At 43.7% G+C, this 25,655-nt stretch overlaps 2 protein-coding genes, 1 long non-coding RNA gene and 1 pseudogene across 33 annotated transcripts in view; 3 read left to right on the plus strand and 1 right to left on the minus strand.

Moving 5' to 3' along the window:
* The window catches only part of LOC125746298 (zinc finger protein 239-like), an 80,045-nt gene that overhangs the window by 48,909 nt on the left and 5,481 nt on the right, over nt 1-25,655 (plus strand). For 8 of the 31 annotated variants that reach the window (XM_049020114.1, XM_049020115.1, XM_049020117.1 and 5 more), the window contains 2 exons: nt 3,848-4,007; nt 4,188-7,840. The exons of 14 other annotated variants lie outside the window; for them this stretch is intronic. In XM_049020114.1, the coding sequence (XP_048876071.1) occupies nt 3,848-4,007; nt 4,188-6,511 (2,484 nt within the window). In that variant the 3' untranslated portion in view covers nt 6,512-7,840. Of the gene's footprint in view, nt 1-93; nt 154-3,847; nt 4,008-4,187; nt 7,841-8,685; nt 10,415-12,253; nt 12,375-12,867; nt 13,049-13,447; nt 15,189-25,655 lie in introns of those variants that run through there. 9 more of the 31 variants (XM_049020128.1, XM_049020131.1, XM_049020130.1 and 6 more) reach the window with 6 other exon arrangements.
* On the plus strand, nt 17-25,608 carry LOC125746313 (zinc finger protein 271-like). Its single transcript, XM_049020177.1, is given in 5 exon segments — nt 17-153; nt 1,711-1,822; nt 22,046-22,160; nt 23,058-24,953; nt 24,956-25,608. Coding segments are annotated over 5 exon segments (2,256 nt in total). The 5' UTR covers nt 17-139; the 3' UTR covers nt 25,075-25,608.
* Nucleotides 125-25,655, plus strand: part of LOC125746338 (zinc finger protein 208-like) — a 51,602-nt pseudogene continuing 26,071 nt past the window's right edge.
* On the minus strand, nt 16,290-19,565 carry LOC125746339 (uncharacterized). Its single transcript, XR_007398941.1, has 3 exons — nt 19,302-19,565; nt 18,543-18,651; nt 16,290-17,731 (listed from the first exon to the last, which is right to left on the minus strand). It is a non-coding gene; the product is annotated as an uncharacterized LOC125746339 (long non-coding RNA).

Consider the following 25,655-nt stretch of genomic DNA (forward strand, 5'->3'; position numbering starts at 1 on the left):
ATATTCGGTACCGATCCAGGCTTTTCGGGACCCTAAGCAAAATTTGGATAACGGGTGGATTATATTTGCGGGGTTGAATAAAAGAGAAACCAGACTGTAAAAAACTATCACGCATATCCCCCGCGCACCACACCACCACATGCTATTTATCACGTATGTATTTTTCACATATTTATTGGCCATTGTGTACGTATTATTTAGTTATTACGTTCTGTCGTGTTTATGTTTGCACCGTTTAGAGCGTTACTAAGTCTTGTTGTGCTGATGTAAAATAACAGTAATAAAGAATTTAACTGAACTGAAATTTGCCGAAAGGGGGTTGTCCTCGGGTCCCTGAAAGTCCCCTTTCCTTCCATTCTCCCCCTTTATACCAGGCCCTGACTGGTAGGAATTCAAGTCCTGTTCTTCTAATAATACAAGCATTTAACTTATCAGATAACAAATTAATATTTTTAGCGTAAAAATCAATTCTTAAAATTAAACATTCAAATCGAAAGAATCGACAATTCAGCATCTGTGCGCACATCCTTAGGGGTGGTGCCTGAAGAAAATTTTGATTGGGATGGCCATTAGGGGCTAGTTATATTTGTGGGGGGGGGGGGTGACCTGGTTATTATTATTTATTGTTAACCAAAAGAGAAATGAGAGAGAATGAAAAACTATGTAACGGCAATAATCCACGTCCGTCGATCGACCAGATTTATCGACAAGGGAAGGGCTGGGCTGTCACTATCAATTATATGAATAATCAAGTAACCTACTGATTAATATGACGATTTATCGAGTATTCGTTATACATAACATAATCATTGCAATTGGCACAAGGCAGTAATACACAGAGTTAACATGCAAACTCCACAAAACAAAACAGTGTTAATATCGGGAAGACACTTAATGGACATGCGGTTGTCACATTTCAAGGACTGTGATAGTCTGCTTTGTTTAACCCATTAACCCATCATATTTTAGTTCCACTAAAATATTTCTACTCATTGATAGGAAACAAGACTTAGCAAGCTTTGCAATTTTAATGGTGGTTCCAGATTATCTAATATAAAAAGATAAACTTTATTGTCATAGTCCAAGACAATGAATCAATATGGATACAATATGGATGTGAATCAGAACTACAGAATAAAAAAAAATGAAGAGTATAGCGTTGTAGTAGATAAACTGCAATGGAATAATGAGGGGCCACAGTGCTATAATGAAGGGGCAATGTCGCATTATGACCCCCCCTCCTGCCTGAGATCTGGAACTGTTCACATTTTGAGGCAAATCACACTATAACTGAAGCAGTGTCAATTAATGGTGGCACATGAGACGCAAGTTCAGTGGTGAACCTGATGACATTGAGACAAGTCAAATTTAGGCTTTTGATTAAATATTTTTGGGAGGAGCGTATAGAATGACTAGAGCTAAGATAGGTTGGGGGTGTGGGAGGAGTAGGCATTAGATGGAGGGGGGGTGATGGTGCCCCCCAGGGAATAGACCAACACTGTTGTCGTACCCACAGCATCTACATTGTTATTCTTTTAGGAAAGCTGGTTCATTTGTTGCATTAGAAGAATAATATCTCGTTACGACTTGAGTGTTTTTAGTTTGGCGTGTACGTCTGAGAGGTGTGTGACTGATGCTGCAGGACAGATACATCGTTTGTATCATGATCCTGGTAAATGAACAGGTTCAAAGCATGTTCATCGTTCCCAGCTGCAGCATGGACCAGAAACCTCCCCAGCTAAGTGTGGCAGATGTGAAGGAGGAAGTGCAGGACGTCCTCATATTGGATGTGGACGGGGCCGGGCACAGCAGCCCTGACAAGGTGAAATGGAGCGCTGCTGATGTGGTTGGATTAGGCCACTTAAAAAAAAAAAATTGGTTCTCGTCCTTTTTTTTGGAGGGGGTGGGTAAGGGCAGGCGGGATTTTTTTTGTTTTTTTTACAGATTTTGATTGACTGTTTAGACTTTCAAATATGTAAGAAAACACATATTTGAAAATACATACCGAAGAGAGCAGACCTACTTAGTACGCCTCCTCAGTTCTTCCAGTTTGTTGCGTTTCAAATATATTAAATGTAAGAAAATACAAGAATGTAAATTCCTTGATCCATGTGTATCTCATAAATGCCTTCCCAACTATGGATTTGGATACTTTATATTGATGTTTCATTCGTGAATATAAAAATGATACTATTTGAAACCAATATTCTGTTTGTTATTCCCATTCTAAATGAACAACCAAGATTTTAAAATATATATCTAGAAAGAAATTGTATTAAAACATGTTAAAACATGAGGAATTTACAAAATACAGGAACCTGAATGGTTGAACAAGGAAATGCAACTCTACAAACAAGTACTTAAGAACATGTACCACATCACTTCCCCAGATTTAAATCTTTGCACCAGCCCATTTCAGGTAGAGACAGATTTAGGTTCATGAAACCATTCCAAGACTAGGATTACACAATGTGGATCAATCGTCGATGTGGAATGCGCAGGAAATTCAAATTTCGTCATTCTTGGGCATTTTCCATGCGATTTTAAATAAATAATAAAAAAAACATTTCCAATTTTTTTTTTTTTTAAGTGGCCTTAGATTAGATTTCTTTGTCATTTTTAGTACATTTGTATGCATACATTGGTCTTAACTTTGTGTGCTTTCACATATTTTGTTATTGTTTTGAAATTGTGTCAAATGTGACGTGACGATAATACAACATACATGTCACTAAACATAAAAATCTCACTCGTTCTTTACCTACATCGTTTGTTATTTTGTCCATTATTCAGATCCATTATCATTGATCTTTATTGGGAAACGCACCCAAATAAATGCAGTGGAGGATGCTGTCGCAAGCAAGCTCTCCTGAATTCGATGAGCATCTCCTTGGTCTTCTTGAACTTGTGTGCGAGATCATGGTTCTTGCACCATGCCTTCAGCTGCTCCACTTCTATCCTGTATGCTGACTTGTCCCCATTACTGATGACTACTGATGACTTGTCCCCATTACTGACCACCACTGTGGTGTCGATAGCAAACTTGGTGATGTGGTTGGATTTAAATCTGGCAACGCCCTCGTGGGTTAGAACGTTGAACAGTAGGTGGCTTAGGACACAGACTTCAGGTGCGCCTGTGCTCAATGAAGTGGGGTTTGTAGTTGCGAACTCTACCTTTCTGCTGCCTTAGCATCGGGAAGTCCAGAATTCAGTTGTAGTTGCAAGCTTCTCAGTCAACTGTTGGGATACGATTATTAAAAGCAGAGCTGAAGTCGACAATGAGGATTCTGGCATAGTTGTTTGAGTTTTCCAAGTGGGTCAGAATGAGATGGAGTGTGGTGGATGCTGCATCCTCAGTGGAGCGATAAGCTCTGCATGTCTGCATGTAAACTGAAATGGGTCTAGACTTACTGGGTACAGGTATAGCAGTTGCACTCTTGAAACAAGTGGCCACTACTGTATCGATTAGCAGTATCCAAGTAACCGTATGAACCTTGACCTTTCTGAAGTCGTCTGGGATTTTTAACAGTCTCTGTGTGTCCTGCCTCCAGCCATGTAACTATGACAGTGAATCTACATCTAAACACCTTCACAGGCCTGCTGTCATGTCAGCTGTGCTTTTACCCTGTAGTACCTTCAGCAGTGAGCTGCTTAGATGGATTAGGAGTGGAGAGAGAGCAGCAGCTTGAGGGCAGCTTGTGTTTATTATCAGTCAGGCAAAGAGTGTGATGCCTGGTAAATTATTAGTAGACCTGACCCTGTCTCTTTTTGTGATGCTGAAACATGTCTCTTTCAGTCCCATAGCCTAGATGAATTATTTACTGAAGAATGTTTCTCTTTCCCTCAGAAAGCAGAGAGCACAGTGTGTCCCGTCTTTAATGGGGAGGTGAAAAAAGAATCAGTGTTTCAGGACGTGACGGAGGAGATGCTGACTGTCCCTCTTCATGTGGACGATACTGAAGGGAGACGGAGAACGAGAAGAGGGAGTGTCAGGCCTCCTAACCCAGGTGACTATAGAAACATTTTTCACCTTCAAGAAAATTCCACATGTTGTTCCACAGTCTGTTATTGAATTATTGATTTCTTGGTCAGAGCAGCTATGAACTTAATTTCTCATGAATACTATTGCTCCCATTACCCATTTCCAAACCTATTTTCATGGTTCTTTTCCATACCTTATTTTTCAGTTCAAGCTCTGGTACCAGGGAGGAAGGTGAAGAAGTTCCTCTGTTCTCACTGTTCCTCGTCCTACACAACAGAAACGTCCCTCCAGAGACACATGAACAAATCCCACCCTGAGGAGCTTGGCTCTGGTGTGATACTGAAAGTTCATTGCTGTTCCCATTGTGGGAAGACTTTCACTACTTTAAGAAACCTAAAAGCACACCAGCGGAGTCATAAAGGGGAGAGGCCCTACAAGTGCTCCCAATGTGAGAAGAGTTTCAGTCAGGTAGGAAGTCTAAAGGTGCACCAACGGATTCATACAGGGGAGAGACCACATCAGTGTTCACATTGTGAGAGAAATTTCACTCAGTCAGGCGACTTACAAAGGCATATGCGGACCCACAGAATACAGAAACCCTATCACTGTTCACAGTGTGGGAAGAGTTTCACTTGGTCCAAAGACCTAAAAGCACACGAACAAGGTCACATAGTAGAGAAACCCTACCTCTGCTCCCAGTGTGATCATAGATTCACATGCATTGAAGAACTAAAGATGCATGAGCAAAGTCATACCGGTGGGAAGCCCAACCAGTGCTCGCACTGTGGAAAGAGCTTCAGTCAAGTTGGAACCCTAAAAGCACATGAGCGGACTCACACAGGGGAGAGGCCCTACCAGTGCTCCCAGTGTGGGAAGCGTTTCAGTCAGGTAGGAAGCCTAAAGATGCACCAGCGAATTCACACAGGGGAGAAACCCCATCAGTGCTCACACTGTGGGAAAAATTTCACTCAGTCAGGCGACTTAAAAAGACATATGCTAACTCATGGAATAGAGAAGAACTATCATTGTTCCCAGTGTGGGATGAGCTTCACTTGGTTCAAAGACCTAAAAACACATCAACAAGGTCACATAGTAGAGAAACCCTTCCTCTGCTCCCAGTGTGGTCACAGGTTCACATGCATTGAAGAATTAAAGATTCACAAGCAAAGTCATACAGATGAGAAGCCCTACAAATGTTCCGAATGTGGAAAGAGCTTCAGACATTCAATTAGCCTGAAAGTTCATCAAAGGACTCATACGGGGGAGAGGCCCTACCAGTGCTCTCACTGTGAGAAAAGATTCAGTCAGTTAGGGAACCTGAAGACACATCAGCGGATTCATACAGGAGAAAGGCCACACCATTGCTCAGAGTGTGGAAAGACGTTCACTGAACTGAGAGTCCTACAGACTCACCAGCGGACTCACACAGGAGAGAGGCCCTACCAGTGCTCAGAGTGTGGAAAAAGTTTTAGCCACTTAGTTGGCTTAAAGACACATCAACGAACTCACACAGGAGAAAAGCCTTATCACTGCTCAGAATGTGGTAAGAGTTTCAGTCAGTTAGGCAACCTAAAGGCACACCAGCGAACTCACACAGGAGAGAGGCCTTACCAGTGCTCCCAGTGTGCAAAGACTTTTATTCAATTAAGGGATCTTAAGACACACCAGCAAATTCACACCGGGGAAAGACCATACCAGTGCTCCCAGTGTGGGAAGAGATTTACCTGCTTAAGGAACCTGAAGTCACACCAGAAGACTCACACAGGGGAGAGGCCTTACCAGTGCTCCCAGTGTGGGAACAGTTTTACCTGCTTAAGAAACCTAAAGTCACACCAGCAGGCACACACAGGAGAGAGGCCCTACCAGTGCTCCAAGTGTGAAAAAACCTTTGTTCGGGTGGGAGACTTAAGGAAACACCAGCGAATTCACACAGGGGAGAAGCCACATCAGTGCTCCCAGTGTGGGAAGAGCTTCTCTTTATTAAAAGATTTAAAGAAACACCAGCGCACCCACACAGGAGAAAAGCCATATCTTTGCTTTCAGTGTGGAAAGAGGTTCAGTGAAGTAGGAAACCTAAAAGCTCATCAGCGTATCCACACTGGAGAGAAGCCCTACCACTGCTCAGAGTGCAGGAAGACATTTGGTCAATCATCAGAACTGAAGAGACACCAACAGATTCACACAAACGAGATGCCCTACCAGTGCTCCCAGTGTGGGAAGAGTTTCCGTCTCCTACGCTACCTGAAATCACACCAGTTGACTCACTCAGGAGAGAAACCCTATCACTGCTCTAAGTGTGGAAGAAGTTTTGGTCGTTTAGAATATGTAAAGATTCATCAACTGACTCACACAGGGGAGAGGCCCTATCGCTGTTCCCAGTGTGGGAAGAGCTTCAGCCAGTCAAGCAGCTTAAAGGCACACCAGCGAACTCACACAGGAGAAAGGCCTTTTCACTGTTCTCATTGTGCAAAGACTTTTATTCGATTAAGAGATCTTAAAACACACCAGCAAACTCACACTGGGGAATAACTCTGCCTGTGTTCCCATTGTGGGAATAGTCTTCCTTGCTTTGGAGACCTAAAGTCACACAGACTCACAGAGGGGTGATGTGTTACGAGTGCTCCCAATACGAAAAAAAATATTGGGATAGGAGACTTAAAACACCAGTGGATTGACATAGGAGAAAAGCCATATCTTTTTTAAGTGGGGGAAGTGGTTCACTGAAATTGGAAACCCAAACGTTAATCAATATTTCCACATAGGAGAGATGCCCTATCACTGCTCAGAGAGCAGGAAGATGTTTGGTCAATCATCATAACTAGTGAAACACCAGTGGACTTTCACGGGCGAGAGGCCCTACCAGTGATCCCAGTGTGGGAGGATCTTCAGTGAAGAACACTTAAAGGGGCAGTTCACCCCAGAACTGAAAAAAGGCATATTTCAATAGGGCTTTAGGTTGCTCTGCTGGGAGTTGCCTAGTTTTGAAGGTATCAGCCATAGAAGTATCAGGCTTCTCTCGAATATAATGGGAGTGAATGGCGTTCTATCTGTGATGATTAAAGTGCACATAACATACATTTAATGTTCAAAATCTTAAAAATTCAATAGCAATGTCTCTTACCAGAAATTATGACCTGGTTACTCAAGATAATCCACAGACTTCATAGTGAGCAGTTTAATGTAGGAACTATATTCTTCTACCAACCTCCACACACAAAACATTGAAGATGCAAGCCTGAGCACCCTGGTGATATCTTCTGCACAGTAATACGATTGCTGTGTGGAGTTGGATAGAGGAAACTACTATTAATGCCGAGCTCCCTGACATGTTGGTCCTTTCCCTACAGCACACAAAACATCACCAAAACTAACAGTATAAACACTTTTTCCACATGCTTGACACACCATTCTCACCTCTTTTGATGCAAGTAGCAAACTCTCTTCTCTGTTCTTTGCATTTGAGTTTTCTCCTGCTCTCTCTGCTCCTTGTGCTACACCTGACTAACATCACAATGCCAAAATTAGTCAAACAAATCAATAATATATATGCTGAACCTACTAAACAGGGTGCAGTTCATCTCAATAATAAATATATGTCTTTCTAAAACCTAGTTGAAGCCTTTCATCAAACTGCTGTCAGAGCCTGAAATTCAGTTTTAAAACCTGTTGCAGAATTTCCCCCTTAGATACTTGGGTGTAGATTTTTTAACATGCCTCATTAAGCCATTTTCCTCCTGTATAATGAGTTTAAATGAGAAAACCTTGCGTACTAATTCTTGCTCTGTGTTTTAGGTGTGCCATCATTCTTCGTATAATGAAGTGTGTTTAAAATAAAAAATATATGTGCACAAACCACAAGATCTTGCCACAAATTGGTCTCTCCAGTTGGTCCTGCATCACCTCCATCCTGCTGGTCTGGTGTCTCGGGAGAAGGTGACTCTGGCACAACCTGAAGATGTCTCATGTTCTGACAAGTGACCATTCCAGTGTCTGTTCTGACCACATAGGATCTTGGCTTGGGAGATTTGCCTATGACCTTAGCTGATGTTTTCCAACCCTTCTCCCCATCTAGTTTGACTGTCACACTCTGACCATGGTGTAAATCCGGCAGAGCTTGTGCTGAATGTCGGTGGTTAAAGAAGCACCAGTAGGCTTCTTTAGCTCTGCTGTCCCCCTGAAGTACTTGCTCATGGCTGATGTGTTTAGGCTGCAGCTTCATATCCAGGGTAGGGAGCATCATTTTGATCTGGCATTCAGTTCACTGGACCTGTTCCAGTTGCACTTATGCAGAATAACACATCAGAGCAAGATGAGGATCTGGTTGCTTGAGGATGCGCTTGTCTGTACAGCCCTCTCAGCTGTCCCATTCGCTTGAGGATAATGAGGGCTTGAGGTGTTATGGGTAAAACCATACTACTGTCTAATAAATACTACAGTTTTAATAAATGTATGCTTTAACTAAAACTTACAGAAGCCTCGTTAGTAATGGCAAAATATCCGGAATTATTGTAATACTTAAGTTGCCCCAACACTCGATATGACAAAATACATTCGGCATAAATGGGGCGTGGCCACACATTGCGGCAGCAAATGAAACGTCAAGGCGTTGAACGTTTTTAGCGTAATACGCAGCGATTGTCGTTACATCATGACGTTGGATACGCTGGAGGAGCCGGATGGAAGTTGAGGGATTTGAGGTGAGTACGGGAACGGACGATGCCACTGATTTTCATTTCGAACCGAAAACAAATAATGTCAGGATTGGTATTCCGGTGTCCGTGTTCCGCGCCGATCCAAACATTTTACATTATGTTTGACATAAAAGCATAAGCGGAATAAATTTGCCGGGTGATGGAATGAAAGATGAACCGGGCACTGGAAGTCATATCCGCACTCGCCGCACCACTACATACTATTTATTACATTGGTAATTGTGCACATATTTACTGCCTGTTTTGTATAGACTGAATTGAAATTTGCCGAGGGGGGAGAGGGGTTGCTGCTGGGCCACTAAAAATCCCCCCCCCCCCCCCATGGGAGGCCCTGCCTGGTATGGGCTCCTGTCCTTAGGGGTTTTACATACGTCAGGCAGCTCGTATATGTGTGTTTGGTGAAAGCGCTTTAATCCCAAATCCTGCACTTAAACTTGCTTATAACAGGTTAGGCGTAAATTATTTACCATGACAGTATAACCCGTTTAAAATGAGCCATTTTGTGGTAGTATCGATTATATCATGTATAAAACGGCTCAGTACTCGTTTTTCATGGTATTGATTTAACAGCCCGCACTTCTGCTTCGCGCTGACCACTGAGACTTGGAGCCCTACCAACGCACAAGTGTCATAACTGCTCTCTCGCACATGGGCTGTGACTGGCTACGGTGACATTATAAAGCCTCACCGGTCAATGCCGATTTTTTTGCTCAGGTCGGATACGCGCTGTCACAGCTGTAGCTCTGCCCCATTGTTATTTAGCTGTGCTGGCTGGCAGTGACAGCGCTTAGCGTATGTACATGGTAAAACAAAAGAAACACATTGTCATTCATGTGGCAATGGCCGCGAATCTAAACGATCTAGGTCCACATATGAAAGTGACTAAAATCTGAATTGAAAAGACCAGATTTCTGTGTTCAGACAGCCCTGAAAAAAAGAACGACCCGTGTCACATTAAGGCAAAAAATCAGATTTGAGTCACTTCAGCCTGGTAATGTGAACGTAGCCATTAAGATGATCACTTCACTTAAGTGATAAACAGCGTAGCTGGAATGGTGTCTGGAATGCCTTTGGTGGTGTGCCAGTTAACCACAGCACATATGCCAGCCTGCATACAAGTTGTGCCACCGCATGATACTGACAAAGGGGGCAAACACCAAAAATTTTGCTAAGCATTTTTAGGACAGACGCATGACACAATAAGGGTTAAAACATTTTGTTAAACAGTTCTGGTTAAACAGTTCCACATTAAAGACAACAGTCTACAATCATTTTTACCTGTGTAAAGAGCAGATCACAACCCAATCATCTGAGGTCGTGCTGATTAGTGTTGATCATTCCGTTGTTTGAAGTGTGTGTGCTTTGCCTTATAACATGCAGACTTGTTATAGTGATGTGTACTGTTCCATAATACATTTAATAGTACAAATTAGTATCCAGTTTTAAACAATGTTTATTTACTGCTTTGTATATCTCTGAATACAATTACAGTGGCTACTTCTATACATTATATTATTGTTATGCTATACTGTCATGGCAATGCCCATTGGTGTGCATGTCTGAGTGCATGGTGTGTGAGTGTGCCCTGCGATGGGCTGGCCCCCCATTCTTGGTTGTTCCCCGCCTTGTGCCCGTAGCTTCTGTGATTGGCTCCGGACCCCCCGCCACCTAGAAGGATAAGCGGTTTGGAAAATGGATGGATGGATAGTAGATACAAAAGGTGAAGTGTATATACTGCAAAGAAAATTGTAATTAAAAACACATGAAAATTACATTATATATTGTGTTAGTATCGAAAATGGCAATGATTTTTTACTGCAGGATACTGCTACCAGGGGCAGCGGTGGCTAATGGTTAAGGAAGCGCACTTGTAATTGAAAGATTGTAGGTTCAAATCCCTGACCAGCAAGGCACCACTGAGGTACCCTGAGCAAGGTGCCGCCCCCAAACACTGCTCCCTGGGCGCTGAATTAGCTGCCCCCTGTATGTCACATATGGGTTATATGCAGAGGACCACCAATCACCTAATTCTATTCTAATTCTCCGAATAGGAATATGTATGTTTTTGGGAACAGTCAGCCATGTGGACTCTTATCCCATTAGTGTGCTATTCAGAAAGTATATGATGGATCTTTTTTGACGGTAACACGCATATTGTATGGGGGAAACTTAATAAAAAATTTTTTTTTTTTTTGAGAAAAATCACACTTGAAACATTTTCACTGATTGGTGGGACATGAAAGACAGGCAGAAATGCAGATTTTTTGGGGAGGGGGGAGAGTGTGTAGGGGGGCTAGAGATAGTTTGGGGTAGGCACATGCGCTATAATCAGCAGGGCTTCAAATGACAGGTGAAATATAAGGCGGATGCCGGCTTTTCGGTACTATGTGGAGGTTTTCACTCGCAATTTGTTAAACGAATTAGTAAACGGATGGTAGTTTTACTATACCCAAAAGTTTGTAATCACTGTAAAATTGGTGTATCTTTATGTTTATTAAATTCAGAATGTGGAACACCACATACTACTGTTGGCATACTATGGTTTGGTATACTTCAGGGCGATGTACTCTGTAATGGAGCACACCACATAATACTGTTGGTATACTATGGTTTGGTATACTTCAGTGCAACATGAACTGTAGCAGAGGATACCACAAAATACTGTTTTGGTATACTATGGTTTGGTATACTTCAGGGCGATGTGCTCTGTAGTAGAGCACACCACATAATACTGTTGGTATACTATGGTTTGGTATACTTCAGGGCGGTGTGCTCTGTAATGGAGCACACCACATAATACAGTTGGTATACTATGGTTTGGTATACTTCAGGGCGATGTGCTCTGTAATGGAGCACACCACATAATACTGTTGGTATACTATGGTTTGGTATACTTCAGGGCGATGTGCTCTGTAGTAGAGCACACCACATAATACTGCTGGCATACTATGGTTTGGTATACTTCAGGGCGATGTGCTCTGTAATGGAGCACACCACATAATACTGCTGGCATACTATGGTTTGGTATACTTCAGGGCGATGTGCACTGAAGTGTCAGTGAAGAAAGGAACAGCTCAGCAGCTATGACATCTTTTAAAAGAGGAGATCTTGTGGATAAACAGAGTTGGTGGTGTGGTGGTACTTTTTGCACTTGCAAAGTCTGACACGTTTATGAAACATAAGGATATGCCAAATTTATATTGATGAATTTTGGCCATTAATATTGCCTCATTAATATTTTAAGCATACTTCTAACCTGCTTACCAAACTGTGGGGGCAAATAAATGTCCGTATAGTACCGAAAAGTTCATCATCTGAAGCCCTGGTGATAATTGTGATACAATATGGATATGATATTGACCAGCCCTAGTGTAGGGGGGAAGGGGTGATGGAGCCATCCAGGGAATTGACCTATACTCTTCGTATTCCCACAGCATCTACTTTGCCATTGTTTTAGGGATGCTGATTCGTTTAAGTGCTTTGGAGGAATAATATCTAACTATAAATGAATAGTTTTTAGTTTTGGTGTGTTTGTCATGCCAAGTTTTCTTTTCTTTAGTTCCATCCATGACCACAGACAGAGGAGATGAAAAGTGTTTACTAACAAAGCAGCGTGAACGTGAACCTTGGGCTTCTCACCAAAGCCACAGTAAGGCTGGCTGCACTTGAACCCCTAGCAGGTAAGTTCAGTTCTAGTCTTGTTATTTCAGGTCAGCCCATGGACATGTAGAGTAGAGGCAGCTCCAGTCTCCAGGACTGCATCCTCTTCAGAATTCCATCCAGCCATGATGCTGGAACTGGACTTTATATGCCATTTGCACAAGTATAAAAGAATTCTGCAGTTTTTACATGTCCTCTGTCTCTGCAATGCCATCGTTTGCCATTAATTGCAAGTTTCTATAGCATTTTTGGCTTTAGGGGCCTTGCTAAAGGGCCCAACACTGATATGAGAACTCAGCCAGCTGCAGGATTTGAACTGGCAACCTTCTGATCACAGGCACAGAGTCCAATGGCTACATTAGGCAGGACAAGTTTCCAGATACTTTGGATCTTCATCCTGATGACCCAATTAGAGCAGAGCTGAGAGCTCAGAGTCTGATGGGGCAGGACCGATACATGATCTTTATAATGAACAGGTTCAATGTATGTTCATCGTTCCCTTTCTGCTCTCAGACGTCCTCCTGCAGGGCTGTGCCCAGCTGCAGCATGGACCAGAAACCTCCCCAGCTAAGTGAGGCAGATGTGAAGGAGGAAGCGCAGGACATCCTCATATCGGATGTGGACGAGGCTGGGCACAGCAGCCCTGACAAGGTGAAATGGAGCGCTGTTGGTGTGGGGCCCAGCTGCCTTACTTGTTAGTATCCAGGCAACCACATAAAAATGGCCTTTCTGAAGTCATCTGGGATTTTTAACAGTCTCTGTCTATCCTGCCTTCAGCCATGTAACTATGACAGTGAATCTGCATCTAAACACCTTCACAGGCCTGCTGTCATGTCAGCTGTGCTTTTAACCTGTAGTACCTTCAGCAGTGAGCTGCTTAGATGGAATTGGAGTGGAGAGAGAGCAGCAGCTTGAGGGCACCTTGTGTTCAGTATCAGTCAGGAAAAATGTCTCCTGTATGTTTCCTGGTAAAAACATTGGTAGACCTGGACCTGCTTCTTTGTATGATGTTGAAACAGGTTTGCTTTCACTCCCATAGACCTTACGAACTCTTTATAGAAGAATATTATTGACTCTGTTCTCTTTTCCTCAGAATGCAGAGAGTACAGTAGGTCCCGTCTTTAATGGGGAGGTGAAAAAAGAAACCGTGTTTCAGGACGTGACTGAGGAGAAGGTGACTGTCCCTCTTCAGGTGGACCATACTAAAGGGAGACGGAGAACAAGAAGAGGGAGTGTCAGGCCTCCTAACCCAGGTGACTACAGAAAAATCTTCCAGCTTCCTGAATATTCTACATGGTGCATCACACAGATATCTAGTGCTGTATGCAATCTGTGCTACTGAATTCTTGCTCTATTAGACTCCACTGCCATGGACTTTATTTCTCCTGAATCCATCACTTTTGTTCCTATTGCCCAGTTCCAAGCTTATGTTTGCTCTTCTCCATGCCTCTTTATTCAGTCCAAGCTCTCGTACCAGGGAAGAGAGTGGACAAGTTCCCCTGTTCTCATTGTCCTTCGTCCTACACATTAGAGACTTACCTTCATAGACACATTAAGAAATTCCACCCTGAGGAGTTTGGCCCCGGTGTGATACTGAAAGTTCACTGGTGCTCCCATTGTGGGAAGACTTTCAATCATTTAGAAGACCTAAGAAGACACCAGCGGATTCACACAGGGGAGAGGCCCTACCAGTGCTCCCAGTGTGGGAAGAGCTTCAGTCAGTTAGGAAGCCTAAAGATACACCAGCGGACTCACACGGGGGAGAGACCGCATCACTGCTCACATTGTGGGAAAAATTTCACTCGGTCAGGTGAATTACAAAGGCATATGCGGACCCACGGAATAGAGAAGTCATATCAGTGTTCCCAGTGTGGGAAGAGCTTCACTTGGTTCAAAGACCTAAAAACACATCAGCAAAGTCACATAGTAGAGAAACCCTACCTCTGCTCCCAGTGTGGTCACAGGTTCACATGCGTTGAAGAACTAAAGATGCACCAGCAAATTCACACAGGCGAGAAGCCCTACCAGTGTTCCCACTGTGGGAAGAGTTTCAGTCAAGTAGGAACTCTAAAGGCACATGAACGAACTCACACTGGGGAGAGACCCTACCAGTGCTCCCATTGTGAGAAGAGTTTCAGTCAGGTAGGAACCCTAAAGATGCACCAACGGATTCACACGGGGGAAAGGCCCTACCAGTGCTCCCATTGTGGGAAGAGCTTCATTCAGTTAGGAGCCCTAAAGACGCACCAGCGCATTCACACAGGAGAGCGACCCTTCAAGTGCTCCCAGTGTGGGAAGAGCTTCACTCATCAAGGAAACCTAAAATCTCACCAACAAACTCATACAGGAGAGAAACCCTATGTCTGTGCTCAGTGTGGGAAGAGTTTTGGTCGTTTACGAGAGATTCAGAAACACCAGCGAAAACACAAGGACAGACGCCTTACCACTACGCAGTGAGGAAGGAATTTCACTCACTCAGGAGATTTAGAGAGACACCGGTTTAAGTACCAAACATGCCAAACAAAGTGACCCCAGAGTATATGGCATCCCTTAGGAAGCCCTATGGAAGGGAAGCAACACTATACTGTTTGATTATTCCTCTGTATCTTGGGACACAAAAAGTGAGATTTGTGGACCTCAGCTTCTGCCAAGCAGCCAAATGGGTCACGTTGCATGGTGTAAGACAGACAGGATGTGAGACAGTGTGCTGCCACTGCAGAGCTTTGAACCATATGAGGAAACTTAAAAAAAACTTCTACCAAGGTGATTTCAAATGTTGTATGTGTCAAGCTGTACATTTACAAGAAAAAAGAATAAAAGTATAAATAATTGTATGCTCCGGATGAGGAATGCATATGGTGCTGGACTCCAGCACAAAAAAAACATGGTTCCAGGATAGCATCACAGAAATGCTGGGCTCATAATGTGGCTCTGTAACGTCAGCATAAGTGGGATGGGCTACGGGGCTCATAATGTGACACTGTAACATCATAAGTGGGATGGGCTATGGGGCTCATAATGTGACACTGTAACGTCAGCATAAGGGGGATGGGCTACGGGGCTCATAATGTGACACTGTAACATCATAAGTGGGATGGGCTATGGGGCTCATAATGTGACACTGTAACGTCAGCATAAGGGGGATGGGCTACGGGGCTCATAATGTGACACTAACATAAGTGGGATGGGCTATGGGGCTCATAATGTGACACTGTAACGTCAGCATAAGGGGGATGGGCTACGGGGCTCATAATGTGACACATCATCATAAGTGGGATGGGCTATGGGGCTCATAATGTGACACTAACGTCAGCATAAGTGGGTTGGGCTACGGGGCTCATAATGTGACACTGTAACATCAGCATAAGTGGGATGGGCTACGGGGCTCATAATGTGACACTAACATCATCATAAGTGGGATGGGCTACGGGGCTCATAATGTGACACTGTAACATCATAAGTAGGATGGGCTACGGGGCTCATAATGTGACACTATAACGTCATCATAAGTGGGATGGGCTACGGGGCTCATAATGCGACACTGTAACGTCATCATAAGTGGGATGGGCTACGGGGCTCATAATGCGACACTGTAACGTCAGCATAAGTGGGATGGGCTACGGGGCTCATAATGCGACACTGTAACGTCAGCATAAGTGGGATGGGCTACGGGGCTCATAATGCGACACTGTAACGTCAGCATAAGTGGGATGGGCTATGGTGTCCAAACCTTTCATATACCCAGAAAATTCAACCCATAACTGATACTGTTTGTCTAACACTGCTGACAGTGAAGCAACTTCCCAGCTTGTTATAGTTTTTTTTATTCTGTGAAAAACAAAATGTTCTGCTGGCCAGGTTTAATAATACAGTTTATGTCACAGGTTGAATAAAATATTGTGGCTTTCAAGTGGTGAAGAGATCATGAGGCGATCTGTTTTTAAGACTCTTTTATTGCATGATCCTTAAAAGGGCAGCGGTAAAACGAGCGAGAATAAATGCATCCATCCATGATTGGTGTATGGTGAGTATTAAGGACGGGCAATATCACTCACTTCCCTTTTAATCCGGTAGTAAATAATGCTAAGATTGGTATCCCGATGCTGATACTTGGTACTGGCCCAAGAATTTTCAGGACCCTCAACAGTTTGAAAAGCAGGCAGATTAAATTTGCTGGGGGAAATTAAATCTGATGAGTTCACACAAGCGAAAAGCCTTCAGAATGTGGTAAGAGTCAGTAAGGCCAACTAACGGCATAAACTCACAGGAGAGAGACCCTACCAGTCCTCCCAGTGGGCTTCAGTGTTTTAGAAAAACGGACTTACCAATGTTCCTACTGTAAGAAGAACTTCAGTCAAGTAGGAGCCCTAAGGATCCACCATCGGATTCACACAGGGGAGAGGCCCTACCAGTGTTCCCAGTGTGGGAATACCTTTAGTTAAGTAGGAGCCCTAAGGATCCACCATCGGATTCACACAGGGGAGAGGCCCTACCAGTGTTCCCAGTGTGGGAAGACCTTTAATCAAGTAGGAGCCCTAAGGATCCACCAGCGAATTCACACAGGGGAGAGGAATTGCCAGTGCTCCCAGTGTACAAAGGCAGAGTTTTTGCCAATTAATTAAGTTAAAGACACATCAACAAAGTCCCACTGTGGGAAGAGATTCAGTGAAATAAGAGTCCTAAAGACGTACCAGTGGATTCATACATGCGTGACGCCACACCATGGGTTAGTGTGAAGGAAGACGTTTGGTCAATCATCAGAACAGATGCGACACCAACGAACTCATACAGGCAAGAGGCACTATCACATCTCCCAGTGTGGGAGGAGCTTCAGTCAATATGGAGAACATGACAGACAAGCAGACTCAGAGGAAGTAGGGAAATGGTCATTAATGAACAGTTCTACAGCTCTGAAGAAGGATTATGTGTAGGCTGCAGCCATAGACGATGGCCTGTATCTCCTGAGCTTGCCTGATGTTTCTTCTGGACCTGATCCTGTCCAACCCCTGTGAGGGATTGCTGGAAGTGGGTAGCAGAGCTTCCCTGCTGGGGTCTGGCCTCAGCACCCTCATTCTTCTTCTGTCAACCCTCCACTCTGTCTCCAGGTTTCCTGCGCTCTTTGGGTACACTTCCATACAGCTGCCATGGTCCATGCTGCTCCTAATGGCCGCAGTAGAGGTGCTGACTGAGGAGGAACTCAGCTGCAGGCTTTACAGTACAGTGCATGCAGGCAGAGAGAAGCTGCCGGAAGGGACCCTAATGCTGGCACATGATGAAATGCTGCAGCAGAGGCTGGTCCAGGCTGCTGGAAGCCCCTCTCTGAATCAGGGGGGGTTTGCAGGCTGGGTGGGTTATGCTCAGAGTCCTGCAGCGGTATCTGAATGGGAACAGGTAGGGAGTACTCATGTTTATTATTGGTCAAACTGGGAAATGTTGGTAAGCCCAGGGTGATATAATTAATAATCATAGGGGTCTTAACTACTGCCCCCCCTCCCCACAGTCCTGCAGGAGTACCTGATCCCTTGTATAGGAAGCACACTCAGAAGGTGATTACAAATAGGTTATCCGTTTGCCGCACAGCAGTGCCCCTTAAATTATGAAAATTTTGTAATGCTTTACATTAAGGCAATGGTTCTCAAAGTCGGTCCTCAGGACCCACTGCCCCGCTTGTTTTCCAGCTATCCCTGCCTTACACACTGCTGATTACCTGGATCGGGTGTGTTCAGTCAAACAGAAGCTGAAAGACGGCTGGGACTCGTATGTGGGGCAGGGATAGCAGGAAAACAAGCAGGGCAGTGGGGCCTTCGGACCGACTTTGAGAACCACTGCATTAACTGCACCTTCATAATGCATTTCTAATGCATTCATAGGACATTTTTACACAGCAAATGTACCAGTGTTAACACTGCATGGTGTTAATGTGTCCACACCAATCAGTGTTACATTTAACACATTACAGAGTGCAGTAAGCCTTGTTCTTACATTGTTAATAGTTATTAACTAATTGTTCAATTAGCGGAGTGCATTTTCTCTAAAGCAGATATAAAGGGTGGTGGCGTCATTAGCACTGGGAGAGTGCTCACCTTTTCTCAGCCCTGCTAAATAATTGTTATGCAGTGCAGCAAGCTCTTAAACACTACTATTATCATTACAAGCTCCAATCCCACAAATAAGAATAAAATACATACCAAACCAAATAAACAAACAGACGGGCTGCTACGTGGCGAATGCAGATGCTCTAGAAAGTCCATCAGGACCCGGGCTGCCCTTGATGTACCTGCTCCTTTCATCTCTACCCTACAATCGGAGCATGCGTAGCCATCAGGCTGTTTGGCAGATGATGTACTTTCAAGTTCAGTTTTACCGCTGCTCCAAGCATTCACATCAGTAAAGTACGTTTACGAATGTGTTACAAAGGCATTTTTATAGTAAAAAGTAGCTTAAATTTAGATTGATAGTTTAACCGACGTGTTCCAATAGATTGTCAATGTATATTTAGCTCAATAGCGAATTGCTTTACGAATTATAACCGTTTATACTACGGGACCGTTGAATGCTTGAATCTGATTGGCTGACGAACGTTCTGAGGTGTGCAATTATTTTCAGGGAAACGCACGGCGAACGTAGTTCCAGGCAGCTCTCTTGACCGCATTACAGTTCCATATCACTTCGCATAGTTAACTGTAATAATATTGCAATAAATAGAAAAATTCAACGAACGAATAAATAATTAAATGAATAAATATACATGCACAAGCTTTTCTGTCTCATTACTGCAATCACACGTCCTTGCACACGCACACTACGGTTACACACTCACACAAAAACGTGTTGTCAGCGCTGCCCTGACGATTTTATCAGTTAGCCTAGTGTAGCAACTTAAAGGCTACACATGACATTTCTCACTAGCGAGGTAATAACAGCGCTGCATCTTAAAGCAGACTTACAGTTTAGAGACGGTGCTTCAGAACACTGCTGAGGGACACACAAAGGTAGCCTAATTCATACAAGATCTCTCTCTGTTTCTCTTTCTCTGTGTCTCTCGCTCTCTTTCTAATAACTTCATTATTAACTGCATTAGTCTGCTATCAACGGCTGAAGCCTCCATTGCCAGCTTTAAAATGACGTTTTGGAATTAGCAAAAGAGTCGTTGGATGAGATGCGGAAGAAATAATCCTACTCACAATAGCGATTTAAGTAGAAAAACTGGACGTCATGCCGTTGAGCGTATTACGCAATACGCCGTATTGGTCGTTACGTCAGACGCAAGTTCTGAATGGCAGCGGAATAGCGGGGAGGAATGTGAGGGATGTAGGCTGCGGAGATTGAAGACGAGCGATACCAAAAACTACCAAGGTTGGTATCCCGATGCCAATATTCATGAGTCGGCCCAATCCTTTTCGGGGACCAAAGCAACATTTGGCTAGTGGGCGGATTATATTTGCGATGGGGAATAAAAACCGCACCGGGCACTGAGGGACTATCACACATATCCACCACGCGCCGCACCGCTACACTTCATCACATTTATACTTGTGCATATTTATTGACGATTTTGTGCATATTATTTACATATTTCGTTTTGTCTTATGTCTTTGTTTGCACCGTTCAGGGAGTTGCTGACTCATTTCTCATTGTGTTGTCATGTACAATAACAACAACAAAGAACTGACCTGAAATTTGCCGAGCGGGCAGGGGAGGAGAGGAGGGCTTGTTTTCTTTCTGCCCACCCCCACGCCTGATGGGCGCCCCTGCCTGGTTGGGGTTCATATTCTGGGGTTGTATTCCTGAAAGCGAGTTGGGATTTAAACCTTAACTATCACTTCAATGCGCCTGAAACGACGTAGACATCGTATCAGGTCCAGAAACGCTGATTACTGCTTTGGGGTCTGAGTTTATTTAGCTCTGAGTGTTAATGGTACCCGAAGCGCGGCCCCGTGGAACAACAAACAGCCATCATCAGCCGATCGCTGAAAAGAACGAATCACCATGGAAACGGACGCTAAAACGCGCACAGCTCCGTGCTTTCCGTGTCTGGAAATGGAGAGATTAACAACTGCGTAGGTCGTTTATAAATTCGTTTTAAAGAAAAAAGCAACACTGCAGCAAAGGAGAGAGATACGGCTTTTCAAAAACTGCAACTAGGCAAAGCCTAGGTAGATCACTGTTTTAAATTCATCAGACCCGTGTGGCCGACAACAATGTCTAATATAACTAACATAGTTCAACATTGTACAAATATTACTGCAGATTTTTAACGAATCCCAGCATTTGTTTAACTGTAGATCTTGTCTTATGGTTGACTTTCATTCCGTAGCCAAGATGAATACAGAAGAGGCACGTCACAGGGGTGGGGGGGTCGCCCATCAGAAGCCCTTCTTTTACTAAAGGAGCAGTGATTGGAAGGCATCTAGGCATTCAATGTATTAGTAATTCCTGCAAAATCTCGGGAATTATATTAATTCATTTTGGTAAACCATTCAGTGCCGTCACCATAAAACATTTCTGTAATAAATGGTAAACCTGGAATTTGATGGAACTATCTTTTAATTATTCTCAGATGCTTATATCGAGGGAAAAAAATATAGTATTCCAATAATATATAGTAGTCCAATAAATGCTTGTTATATAAGTGGCTTCCAGCAGGAAACAGTGGAGGGCAATAAATAGAGTTTGTGAAGGAATGAGGGCAAATCCATGGTGCGTGATGTTTGAAATAAGAGGCTGAGAATAGGTGTTGAACTATATAGGATGAACTTTAGTTTAATTTGACTGATTCTAGGTGAAAATTATTGAATAAATCATAGAGTGGGACGGGGGCATGATTAAAGGTGAATGTATAGGGGGTTGATTCTTTACTGGGGGGCAGATGGCAAACTATTCATGACTTAAGCCCATAAATAATATTTATTTGGGGGGGGCTAAAAATCCTACCGACGCCCCTGTACTGGGATGAGAAACAGTAACCCTTCACCAGGAAGTGACAGAATATCACAGTGGAGAAGAATTTCTGCTCTTATCTCTTGAAGAAATGAGCAAGAAATGATCAAACTGACTAACTCTACTGAGACAGCCTCAGAACAGGTTTAAAGCATGTTCTTCATCCCTTTCTGCTCACAGATGTTCCCCTGCATGGCTGTGCCCAGCTGCAGCATGGACCAGAAACCTCCCCAGCTAAGTGTGGCAGATGTGAAGGAGGAAGTGCAGGACATCCTCATATCGGATGTGGACGGGGCCGGGCACAGCAGCTCTGACAAGGTGAAATGGAGCGCTGCTGGTGTGGGGCCCAGCTGCCTTACTTGTTAGTATCCAGGCAACTGCATGAACCTTGACCTTTCTGAAGTCATCTTGGATTTTTAACAGTCTCTGTCTCCAGCCATGTAACTATGACAGTGAATCTGCATCTAAACACCTTCACAGGCCTGCTGCCATGTCAGCTGTGCTTTTACCCTGTAGTACCTTCAGCAGTGAGCTGCTTAGATGGATTAGGAGTGGAGAGAGAGCAACAGCTTGAGGGCAGCTTGTGTTCAGTATCAGTCAGGAACAATGTCTCCTGTATGATGCCTGGTAAAGACATTGGTAGACCTGGCCCTGCTTCTTTGTGTGATGCTGAAACATGTTGCTTTCAGTCACATAGACCAGACAAACTATTTATAGAAGAATTTTATTGACTCTCTCCTCTCTTCTGTAGAAAGCAGAGAGTACAGTGTGTCCCGTCTTTCATGGGGAGGTGAAAGAAGAAACAATGTTTCAGGACGTGACTGAGGAGAAGCTGGCTGGGAGTGTCAGACCTCTAAATGACCCAGGTGGCTATAGAAAAATCTTTTACCTTCCAGAAAATTCCACATGCTGCATCACACAGATATCTAGTGCTTTGTACAGTGTTACTGAATTCTTGCTCTGTTATGGTGCTTTTCGACTGACGTACAGGAACCAAGCCGTACCTGACCTATAGCACGAAGACATATTAGTTATAGTGCAGCTCCAGCTTGTTTTGATTTTCCAGTACAGAAGGGTCAGCTCAGTAAAGGTATTGCTGTGTTTTGAGAGCAATTGTGATGTAAAACCGAAGCATCGCCTATTTACTGTTCCCATGTTGTTTACCATGATTTACTCTGTGCTAATGCTGCGTTCCGTTTACCTCAGACGTCAAAAGTTGGAGCTGGAACTGACATCACGCCCGATCTAACTGTATTTCAGTACAAGAAGTTATAACGTCATTTAGCAAAACCAGTTCTAGACAAGTTCATTGTTAACCATTGTTAGCAGTACCAGTTGATGATAATGCATCATATGGTATTTTGCCCATACAAACACCATAGCAACATGACCACAAACAATACTTTGTGTATGACTAATTTAATGAGACACAAGGCATAAGTGCTAATAGATAGTATATAATTACAGTGTTGACTTCTGCTGATAAATAGCACCGCCATTTTGAATTCTGAGATCGGGGTTGTAGAGCAGGGGTGGTAAGTCTTACCAGCAAAGGGCCGGTGTGTATGCAGGTTTTTAGGGTAACCTTTAGGTCAGCTGTTCACACCCAGGTAAGATTTCCCACCCCCGTTATAGAGGCTCCTCTGACTATCCGAGTTGGAACTCCGACTGCAGGGGGTGTTTATTTCTCCTGAATCCATCACTTTTGTTCCTATGACCTCATTCCAAACTTATGCTTGATCTTCTCTGTCCCTATTATTCAGACCAAGATGTCATACCAGGGAGGAGAGTGAACAAGTTCCCCTGTTCTCACTGTACCATGTCATACACGTCAGAGACTTACCTCCATAGACACATCAAGAAGTCTCACCCTGAAATGTTTAGCCCTAGTATGATACTGAAAATTCACTGGTGCTCCCATTGTGGAAAGAGCTTCAGTCATTTACAAACCCTAAACAAGCACCAGCAGATTCACACAAATGAGAAATCTTACCAGTGCTCCCAATGTGTGAAGAGTTTCAGTCATGCAGGACACCTAAACAGCCACCAGTGGATTCATACAGTGGAGAAGCCCTACCAGTGCTCCCAATGTGCAAAACGTTTTCGCCAAGTAAGCGAGTTAAAGACACATCAACGAATTCACACTGGAGAAAAGCCTTTTCACTGCTCAGAATGTGGTAAGAGTTTCAGTCAGTCAGGTCACCTAACAGCACACCAACGAACTCACACGGGAGAGAGGCCCTACCAGTGCTCCCAGTGTGGGAAGAGCTTCAGACATTTAGGAACACTAAACAAGCACCAGCAGATTCACACAAATGAGAAATCTTACCAGTGCTCCCAATTTGTGAAGAGTTTCAGTCTTGTAGGACACCTAAACAGCCACCAGTGGATTCATACAGTGGAGAAGCCCTACCAGTGTTCCCAATGTGCAAAGAGTTTTCGCCAAGTAAGCGAGTTAAAGACACATCAACGAATTCACACTGGAGAAAAGCCTTTTCACTGCTCAGAATGTGGTAAGAGTTTCAGTCAGTCAGGTCACCTAACAGCACACCAACGAACTCACACGGGAGAGAGGGCCTACCAGTGTTCCCAGTGTGGGAAGAGCTTCAGTCATTTAGGAACCCTAAACAAGCACCAACAGATTCACACAAATGGGAAATCGTACCAGTGTTCCCAATATGTGAAGAGTTTCAGTCTTGTAGGACACCCAAAGAGCCAACAGTGGATTCGCACAATGGAGAAGCCATACCAGTGCTCCCAATGTGCAAAGAGTTTTCGCCAATTAAGCGAGTTAAAGACACATCAGCGAATTCACACTGGAGAAAAACCTTATCATTGCTCAGAATGTGGTAAGAGTTTCAGTCAGTCAGGCCACCTAAAGGCGCACCAACGAACTCACACAGGAGAGAGGCCCTACCAGTGCTCCCAGTGTGGGAAGAGCTTCAGTCATTTAGGAACCCTAAACAAGCACCAGCAAATTCATACAAATGAGAAGTTTTACCAGTGCTCCCAGTATGTCAAGAGTTCTAGTCTTGTAGGACACCTAAAGAGCCACCAGTGGATTCACACAATGGAGAAGCCATACCAGTGTTCCCAATGTGCAAAGAGTTTTCGCCAATTAAGCGAGTTAAAGACACATCAGAGAATTCACACTGGAGAAAAGCCATATCATTGCTTAGAATGTGGTAAGAGTTTCAGTCAGTCAGGCCACCTAAAGGCGCATCAGCGAACTCACACAGGAGAGAGGCCCTACCAGTGCTCCCAGTGTGGGAAGAGCTTCAGTCATTTAGGAACCCTAAACAAGCACAAGCAAATTCACACAGATGAAAAGCCCTACCAGTGTTCCCATTGTGTGAAGAGCTTTAGTCAATTAGCATACCTGAAGAGCCACCAGCGGATTCACACAGGGGAGAAGCCATACCAGTGCTCCCAGTGTGACAAAAGGTTCAGTCAAGTAGGAGGCCTAAAGATTCACCAGCGCATTCACACAGGGGAGAGGCCCTACCAGTGCTCCCAGTGTGGGAAGAGCTTCAGTAATTTAAGTGACCTAAACAAGCACCGGCAAATTCACACAGGTGAGAAATCCTACCAGTGCTTTCAGTGTGGGAAGAGCTTCAGTCGTTTAGATAAACTAAAGGAACACCAGCGGATTCACACAGGGGAGAGGCCCTACCAATGCTCCTTCTGTACAAAGAGCTTCAGTCATTTAGGATACCTAAAAAAGCACCAGTGGATTCACACAGGGGAGAATGCTTACCAGTAAAAATATATTTTTATTAATTTATATAATTTAGTTTTACAGACACTCCTGTACTTACTCTACTTTCAATTTACGAACTTTCAGACATACGAATGAAGAGGCCTGTAAGTCCAAATTGTGTTAATTGGGCTCCCGTTTCTTGTCTGCAACATCAATTTTTTTTCTGCGCACCAATTCTGCCTAGTATGACTTCTGGCCGCTACTCCCGCCGTGCAGCAGTGTAGCGTGCGTACTCCCAGCATCCTAGTTTTTTGTACTTGCATATACCCTTAAAAAGATGTGGAATAACGAGTTATTTCAAGTTATGAACATTTCAAGTTACGAATGGCTGTTTGGAACGTATCATTCGTAAGTAGAGGAGCGTTTGTATTTGGTAAAAAGATAAATAATGACTGTTTTTGTGGAATTTCTAGTATTTTAGATTGTGCCTTTTTTAAATACTTTATTTGAATGTGTGTAAAGTTGACTGAATATCATGAAAATAATTGCCAAGTACTTGGTGTTATATGTTTTACATATATTACTCCATCAAATTAAAACTCAGCTGTATGAAAGGCCTCTACCACATCTTGTTCCGGCTGCAGCTAATCAGGCTGTAGTA

The sequence above is a fragment of the Brienomyrus brachyistius genome, chromosome 7, assembly GCF_023856365.1.
Source record: "Brienomyrus brachyistius isolate T26 chromosome 7, BBRACH_0.4, whole genome shotgun sequence".
Lineage (NCBI taxonomy): Eukaryota > Metazoa > Chordata > Actinopteri > Osteoglossiformes > Mormyridae > Brienomyrus > Brienomyrus brachyistius.